We start from the raw sequence: 9557 nt of genomic DNA, 5'->3' as shown, positions 1-9557 counted from the left end.
GAAAATTCTGAAGAAGGGTCTAGGCCCGAAATGTCAGCTTTCCTGCTCCTCTGATGCTGCTTGGCCTGCTGTGTTCATACAGCTCTACACCCTGTTATCTTAGATTCACCAGCATCTGCAGTTCCTACTATCTCTGAAACAATCCTTTCCTCACCTTCCCACAGCTGCAAACTTTGTGGTGCCACTGAAGGCCAGATAACTAGGCTGTTAGCTTCATAGAGGGGGTTGAAGTACTTCTCCAGTTCTTTTGGTCTATTCATCCAGGACCAGAGAGATACAGTTTTCTGTTGAAGCTTTAGTTTTCGTCTGGAATACAAAGAAAATTAACTTTTGGCTGCTATTGTTCACGAAAAAATAAGTCAATTACCATGAAAAAAACGTACCAATGATTCATTATATTCAAAATACAAATTAAAATTAAGTTTGTGTGTTCAAACTTAAGCATTTTAACAGGTCTTGGGCATTCCTGCTCAAAGTCTTAACTTTGGTACAATAGTTTCTTATATTAGATATCCAAAACTGTTCTCTCTCAAACTTGTGTCGATCACCATTATTCTGTTTGCTGATTATATGATGAGAATTTCAATCACGTTTTATATTTTTTGTATATTGTTTTATATTTAAGCTTAATGGATTCAGCACTGATTTGAGATCTGAGCCTCCTCAGCATAGCCAAAAAATCCCTGCACATCCTGAAGATGTGAATTGCTAAGTCCCAACATTTTGAATAGACAATGAAGAAACAGCAATCTATTTTAAACTCAGAATGATGTGCAATTTGAAAAGGGAACCTGAAGATGGTGGTGTTCTCAAATAGCTGCTGCCTCTGCTTTTCCAAATGGCAGAACACAGCATTTCAAAGATCCTTTTGAAGGAGCTTTGGAAAGTTGCTCCAGCATGGAACAAGATGCAGTCACTACTCATGGGTGGACAGCATGAATGTTTAAAGCAGTGGGTGGCATTTCAATCATGAAAGAACTCTTTCTTTCCTGCATGTTGAACTTTGAGTGTCAGTAGTGCTGCAGTTGTCACTGCAGAATAACCAAACTGATCTATTGTTGTAACTTTAGTTTTTTGGAGGTTGCTGCAATCAGCGAATGCTCCAGTTGCTTTAGTCAATGTAAATCTCCACACGGTAAAGGTGAGGGATTCAGTTATTGAAGATGGTATACTGTGAAGTCATATTGCATGAATATTACTTGCCATTCATCAGCCTAAGCCTGAAAGTTGTCAAAATCTGCATTTAGCTTTGGCTGCATGCAGTCAAGAATTACTCTGTTATCTAATAGGTTGTGAATAGAATGGAATTTATTGCAAGCCTTATGATGGAGGGAAACTAATTGATAAAGCAGCTGAATATGATTGGGAAACAACCATCTTTTGTGCTAAGTACAACTTCAGCCAAGGAAACCGATTCATCCCAACTCTATGAGGTCTTCTTGTTGTCACACTTAGTCAAATTCTGTCTATGTCATGCAGAGTTAACCTTTTAATCCTTCTCTGTCATTCTTTATCACCTGTCCTATTATATGACCTGCCATCAATCTTTATGCAACTGTTTTTTCTTGATTTTGATGGTATGCTTAATTTTAGTTAACTGTGGTTTAATTATTTTTCAAAGGAAGAATATATTGATTTATCCTTTTCTGAAATATCTCAGTACGATGCTATTGATCAGTTGTTCACCGAGTATCCCAGTTCCTTCTTGAAAACATTAAATATTTTGGCCTCAACTGTTTTCTACGGTGAAGAATTCCACAGCCTCACCACTCTGGACAAAGAAATTTTGCTTCACCTCAGTCCTAAATGGCTTACTTTGTACCCTCAGACTGCAACCCTTGGTTCTGGACTCTCTAGTTATTGGAACATCCTTCCTACATTTACCCTGTTAAGAACCTAGAACATTCTAACAGGACTTCTACGAGATCGCCCTGATTCTTCTGAATGTCAGTGAATATAATCCTAACAGAGTCAACCTCTCCTCATGCGATTCTCTTCAAACATCAGTCTTGCTGTACCAGGAATCAGTCTGGCAAACCTTTGCTGTACTCACTCCAAAGTCAGAACTTCCTCAGGTAAAGAAGAATAAGTATATAAATGGTAAGAATCAGTTAAATATACTTCATCCTACAATGCAGCTACTTTTATGCGGCCCGTCGATCACACCTGCTGGTGACTTCTTTCCCCTCCTTTACTCTTTTTCACCCATGCTTCTACATCCTGATCTCCTGGACAAAGGCCATCTCTAACTACTGCACCAATATTATCCTTAATTAGCTGCATTACCCCTCTACCTTTACCCAACTTCCCATTCCTCTTGCATGTCATAATAAAGTACCTAATCATTGTCATTATGCAGTCATATTTCCATAAAGGTTCTCAGATCATATTTATTACCTTCAATGTAATTCCTTTTATGATAGAGTATGGTGCTTTAAAAATCTGAAATTGTAAGGCAAGGTATGATCTTGTAAATGATTCACTTATTCTGCAGACATGTTCAAATCTTAAGAAAATTGCACCCCCCAGTGGACACTAATAAACCAATTTCTTTTTAATCAGAGACAACAAGGTGCAGGGCTGGATGAACACAGCAGGCCAAGCAGCATCATAGGAGCAGAGAGGCTGACGTTTCGGGCCTAGACCCTTCATCAGAAAAGCTTCTTTTTAATCAGTACTCTTTAGTTGTAATGAAATCCAAAATAAGACATATCCGTATAGTAGAATTCACTAAATTCTTCTTTTCCCAAACTAAATAACTGTTTTTAGTGCGGATTCTCTTTGGATCTTGTATTTGAAGGTTTCCCAATCTTTGCAATATATCCTTTTACACAACAAAAGTAATGGTTACTAAATATTCACTCATTAAACTTGCAATGACTCTGAATTTGAGCGCTTCTAAAGTGATATCAGTAGTTCAGTGCTACTGATTCCAACTTAATAAACTTCAATCTTCTCAAGAAAAGGTAAGTACACTTGGGAGCATCATACATACAACATGCAGATAGGAATACATCAATTTTCTCTCAAGCTATACAACATCCTGCCTTGATCTTTCACTCTTGCTGGGAAAATACCCTGAAAGCCTCTACTTAACACTATGGAAGTACATTCCCCACATGGAGTGCAGCAGTTCAAGGAGCTGGCTTATTCAGGACAACTAACTAGACTCTCATCCTGTGAAATAAAAAAAATTTTTTTAAAATGCAGACAGATTTGGCATAATCCAGAACTGACCACCAATGTCATTTATAACACATGAAGCAGAGAATTATAATAAAAAAAAACTCAACTTGGATAACTTCAGAAATTCATGAACATCACTTGTGATGAAGTGTGTGTAGCCTTTTTTTAAAGCCAGTGGCAAATGAGTTTTGGTCTATTTTTGAGAAAGGATTTCATAATTAACTGGGTTGTGTTGTGCGGAACTATGATTTTAAGCCAGTATGTGTCAGAGGGCAAATGACTGAAGGCCTCCTGGTGTGTTAGCGAATGTTTAATTATATTGCAGAAGAAAAGAAAATTATGCCAAGAGAAAAGAAAGCCATCAGGTTAGCAGAAACTAGGATGAACAAGTCTGTTTAGTCATTTAGTTAAAAGCTGCTGAATCCAGTTTGAAAGAAAGAGACTTCAGCGAAGTTCCATGCAAGAATAGTTTCTCTTAGAAAAAGGAGCTTGCTCAGAGCACTTTAGGAAATAAGTTACCTCGCCGAGGGTTTCAGTCTGTGAAAACTTTCAGACCAACAGTGTTTGGTTAGAAATCTGCATAAGCTGAGAATGTCTAAGATCTCATGAGAATTCATAGATATGAGGTACAAGGATTCAAGAAAAGACTTCACTTCAAGAGAAGAAAAAGCAGTGAAAGCAAAAGTACAGATTATACAGGGAAGGATTATTCCAGAGTAGATAGCACTTTACTGCTGTGTTTTGAAATTTTTCAAACTGTTGTATTCAGATAATATGGATTTCTTTATTTTTAGTTCTAATGTGATAAACTTCTGCTTTACCAGTAAAACTAAATGTGAAAACTTGTGTGTTTATGGTTCAATGAAAGGCTGCCACATTAAATTTTAAAAATACGATATATATCATAGCCAGATTTCAATTTGGGATTTGACTTGTCCAGTAGTGACATCAGCTGGGATCACAATACTGTTTACAGTCTCAGACTTGAAAAAAAAGATAATCAATCCATGGCAGTCCTACTGACAATGATTACAAGTTCAATCACACCAGTGGGTGATAACTAGTGAATCTAAACACAACCAATGAGTTTCTATAGGACTTGCAAGAAAAACAAAACTGGAAAAGATGAGCTCAAGTTAAATAAGCATATTAATAGTTTAATCATCAACACACAAAAATGATGGACTGTCCAACTCTCAGTTGAAGATATGTGACATTAAAAAAGAACTGGAGATGACGTAGAACTAAAAGTTATTGCCCTGGCTTCAATGTTGAATCCCCTAGACGACACAAGAGCAACAACAAAACAAAAATCTATCTCCAATGATTACAAACCTTTCGTTTTCATTGTTGCCCAAGAACGTCCCAAACTGGGAGGCATAAGCATGTTCAAACAACACTATTAGAAACTGTTCATTAAATTCAAAAGAGCATGGGAACTGGCGTTGGATCTGCCAACAGCAATCCAGGAACAGGAGAAATGTAGGAGCTTCATTCTTCTGCTTCAAATTAGAATAGGCTGACTGAGCACATCGCTGCTGGAATGGATGACCAGCCTGTAACAAATAAACCAATGTGAATAAAGTTTTCCCAAGAGAAGAGCAAGTAGGTTACAAGCAAAAAAAGTAAAATCAAAAATTGGAAGTAATTGTGATATGGAGCAACTGGCATTCAATTTAAAAACTGATTGAACTTACCATTAGCCTCAAAAACATGCAGAATTCTAGATTATCTTAAATAAATTATTAGCTACAATAGATACTGCCTTACACAGAACTCTCCTAAATCATCTCAATTCAATATCTTTATGATACACGATTCCAGCACAATGGCTCAAACTGAAGCAACTGCAACCATTTTACTTAAACTGTTGTGTCACAACAGGGAATGGCTGAACCCCTCTGATAATTAAACTAAAACACAAGCCCCATTCTGTTATGCCAGGAGTAGGGGTTCCCCTCTAATAATTACCCCCTAAACTCAGAGAAGCTTGTTTTTTCTCTCATAATCTATTAAACGAGTGGTTAAAAGAAAATCCCTGATCTCCACTTTGCAAGTAACAAGAATCAATTTATTTATTTAACCCAACAATGAACAAATTAACAAAATTACTAACAAACCGACAATTCCCCCCTAGACTACTAACTACTCCCTAACTGGTCTAAATTCTACTGGAATGCTATTTAAATAAAGACAAGTCCTACTAATATAATCCCAATTAATAAGCAGCAATAAATTATAACTTAATTTCTTCACACACTCTGTCTCCAGGAATATTCTGTCGTCTCCGCTCTCTTCACAAATGCCTTTCTTCCATTAACTCTGCTATAAGGAATGTTTTATCTCTATAATTTCTTCAATAAGGACTTTGAACTAAAATACTGTGGTACCTTTGATTAATTAGATCATCCTTGCCTGAGAGCTGTATGGTGCTAACTCTGGCAGTTGGCTGTCTCGTTCACATGGCAGTTGGCTCTCGCCGATTTTCCAAATGCCCTCGTTCTATATACCCGTAATGACAATCAAATTATTATACGATCGGTTTCAGGTTGTCAACTCCATCAGATTTAAATTCAATTGGCTTTCTGTATCTAGGTGCTTTGTTTAAATTAATTGGCCAAATTCAAACTCGTCACAACATCAAAACAAGACTGCTGTTTTGCATGCCACCTGCAAGGCTTTTTTGATACACTTGTTTCACCTTTTGAAGCTTTCTGTACTGGAAACTTCAGTTGCTGCTCCCAGACATAGAAATTTTTAAAAAATTTTAAGTATGGACAAAGCACAAATCTCTTAAAGGAACCACACATTTTAGCCTCCTGCCTTCTACTTTAGTTACTCTACTCAACTTCATAACAGTTGTATCACTGAAAAACTGCTTCAAATTTTAAAAAAAATCAGTTGGGAGAGATCAATTTTGCACAGTTATTGATGTGGAGACACATGTACTTTTCCTCCCCTTCTCTAATTCCAGCATCATGAAGAATAATTATGGCCAAGGTTTTACTTCTGTCGAGGTGAAAAACTGAAGCTAAATTTTCGGAAAGTGTTGCAAAAATACATAACTCTGACAACTTGTCTATACGAATGAAGTCTCCAAATTTAATTCTTCCAAAAAAAAAAAATCATGGAGTCAGACCACATCAATTTGATCCTAAGAGCTTATACATAATGGCTGATTTTAAGCTTACTTTCAAATCCCCTGAACTATAACTCAATCAATAGAAATAATAACACAAATGAATTCAGTATTCTAGTCAACCCTTTTCACAATGAGATAATTTTGTTAGCCACATTGCCAAAAGAAAGTCTACCTAGTTTTCAGTACTAACCTGTAACCATTCACGTTCAATCAAGGCCTCAAAACCATTCATCGTTCTGGACTGTGGATCTAGAATAATATGGGCAAGAGAAGTGACTTGTAAAGTAGAGTCAATCCCTTCACCGCCATGAACCAGTACGGATGCACCTTCCCTGAAACAGGAACAACAGTATGAACACCATGAATACATGCTTAGAAAAAGTATAATTTGCACTACAATTATAAAAGATATATACTTTGCTTCGTTCTTTCCAAAAAGCTATGAACATTGGCAGAAGTAGCAAAAATGGTGCATTTTTCAAATGCATGAATCTCTCCTGGAATGGAGACATCAAGTCTGCAATATTATCAGAGATCTCATGATGCAGTTTTGTAGGTGGGACAAAACATTGGTTTTGAACAATACGGGTTTGCCACAGGACCATCAATCCTTTTCTTTCTTTCTCTGAAGTCTCTCTTGAAATTGAGTGTTCAAAAACATTAAATGGCCTCATCATTAAATGGAAGGTTCTGAAAGATGAAATCTAGATTTATACAACTGTCTCTGGAAAAAAATTCAACCGCTCATAACTGATTCAGGAAGAAATCCCGGTGCGAACAGCTTATGCAGCAAGTGACCAGCTGCAGAATCATTTTTGACACAGTCTTTGAATACACATTTTCCTTCGCTAAATGTAACTGTTATGTAGCCAAAGCACGTTAAGATAACACTCCATAGCATACTATATCCCCTCATGTTCTGGAGATGTCCACGCCAGGGAAGAGAGAGGTGGGCACGGATACGCTTGCACACATAAAACTTTTAAAGTGTAAGGTGAATTTTGCACACGGATTTAAACCCTTGTTGCCACACAGCAGATATCAACCTTTCATGTTTAGGTATCAATTTACAGTACCAAACAGATGTATTACCTGTGAAAACAGTGAGCAAAATACAGTGCAGCACTGTCTTTTTATATCTCTTCTTCCCTTTGTCTTGTTTTAATATCAAGGAAAGTGTTCAGCTTCAGACAACATACATTCAGGAAATAGAATAGAGTCATACAGCACATAAACAAACCCTTTGGCGCAACTCATCCATGCTGATCAGGTTTCCTAAACTGAAATTAGATCCATTTTGGCTGCCTTTGGCCCATATCCCTCTAAACCTTTCCTATCCGTGTACCTGTCAGTACCACTTCTTCTAGCAGCTCATTCCATGTAAGCATCACCCTCTGTGTGAAAAAGTTGCCAGAGGTTCCTCTCAAGTCTTTCGGGCCTCACCTTCAACCTATGCCCTCGAGTTTTCGATTCCCTTATCTGGGGAAAAGAACTTTGCTATTCACCTTATCTGTGCTCCTCATGATTTCATACATCTAAAAAGTCACCCCTCAACCTTCGATGCTCCAGAGAAAAACGCTCCAATGTATCCAGCGTCTCCTTAGAACTCAAACCTTCCAATCTCTGCAGCATCCTTGTAAATCTTTTTAGGACCCTTTCCAGTTTAATAACATCCTTCCAATAGCAGGGCGCCCAGAATTGTATGCAGTACTCCAAATATGGCCTCGCCAAATATATCACATAATTTTCATCACCATGGCCTTCTTTAGAAATTGAAGTATCTACACCCTTGGCTCTTTAGCAGATGATAATTCCAAAACAATTCTCCAGACTGCATATTGGAGATATCTTCTGTGGTGCTGTGTGGCACTTCCATGTGAAATGGGATGGATTCAGTATAGTTCCAGCAACTCAAAACATTCCATCCATGAAGTACTATGGGCAACCAGCAGATCTGTATCCAACCAAAATTTGTATCATCATGGTTTGACAAATCTCTCACTCTATCTTTACCATAAAAGCAAGGGGATCAAAAACAAAGTTGCTGGAAAAGCTCAGCAGGTCTGGCAGCATCTGTGAAGGAGAAAACCGAGTTAACGTTTCGGGTCCAGTGATCCTTCCTCAGAACTTACTCATTCTGGACCCAAAACATTAACTCGGTTTTCTCCTTCACAGATGCTGCCAGACCTGCTGAGCTTTTCCAGCAACTTTGTTTTTGTTCCTGATTTCCAACATTCGCAGTTCTTTCAGTTTTTATCTAGCCAGAGGATCAACCCTGCTTCAATGAAGAATGTAGAGAAGCAGCATGGATACCTAAAAATAAGGTATTAGACTGATGAAGCTATGACATTGGACTGTTTACATACTAAATAATCCAAGAAACATGAAATCAAAGAAGTGATCCCACTCACAGAGCAGATCAAGTTTAGCAGTTCTGTTACATCCAAACATGAATGGTAATTAGCAATAAAACAGCTATCAGGTGGTGCAGGCTCCATAAATATCCCAATTCTCAATGATGGAGAAGCCCAGCATTTTAATTTAAATGACACAGCTAAAGCATTTTCAACTAGCCTCGAAAGTACCCTGTATTACAGACCAAATTTAAGCCAACTCAATTCACTCCACGTGATATCAAGAAATATCTGAAAACATTAGATAATTTCAAAAGCAGCAGAATCATCAACATTTCGGCAACAGTAGGGATGATCTGTGCTCCAGATCAAGGTAAGCCATTTGAGTTTAGCCAAAACAATGGCATCCAACCAATGTGGTAACTGCCCAGATTAAGTCCCTATCAAAAATATGCAGGATAAATTCAATCTGGCCAGTTACTGCTCCATTAGCCTACTCTCAGTCATCAGGTATATGAGGGGGATGTATCATCAGTGTTACCAAGTGGCATTTGCTGAGTCAACTTGCTCACTGATGCTCAGTTTAGGTTCTAAAAGGACCACTCAGTTCCAGACCTCATGTTGGTCCAAATATGGACAAAAAAGCCGAACTCAAGAGGTAAGGTGAATGCGAATGTTCATTGATATCTAGGAGTCCTAGCAAAATTAAAGTTAATGAAAATTAGGGGAAAACTTCCCACTGTGCTGTGTGGGACTCAAAACAAAGTAAAACAGCGGTGGTGGTTTTCTGAAAGTCAACTATCTCAGTCCCAAGACATTACCCTGAGGAACTCCTGCAGCAATGTGCAAAGCCCAAACATTTCAGTTCCTGACAC

The 9557-nt window shown here is 37.8% G+C and overlaps 1 protein-coding gene across 1 annotated transcript in view; it reads right to left on the bottom strand.

The window, feature by feature from the left end:
- LOC125481301 (myotubularin-related protein 9-like) overlaps positions 1 to 6660 on the bottom strand; it is a gene marked incomplete at its 5' end in the record, with an annotated part of 18924 nt that extends 12264 nt beyond the window's left edge. The window contains 3 exons of the mRNA XM_048592669.1: positions 155 to 306; positions 4522 to 4742; positions 6519 to 6660. Coding sequence (XP_048448626.1) covers positions 155 to 306; positions 4522 to 4742; positions 6519 to 6660 — 515 coding nt within the window. The remainder of the gene's footprint in view (positions 1 to 154; positions 307 to 4521; positions 4743 to 6518) is intronic.
- Between the last annotated feature and the right edge of the window lie 2897 nt (positions 6661 to 9557).

The sequence above is a fragment of the Rhincodon typus genome, unplaced genomic scaffold (genome assembly GCF_021869965.1).
Source record: "Rhincodon typus isolate 14 unplaced genomic scaffold, sRhiTyp1.1 hic_rhity00001638, whole genome shotgun sequence".
NCBI lineage: Eukaryota > Metazoa > Chordata > Chondrichthyes > Orectolobiformes > Rhincodontidae > Rhincodon > Rhincodon typus.
Note: the sequence above shows the minus strand (reverse complement) of the source record. Positions and strands in the feature narration are given on the sequence as shown.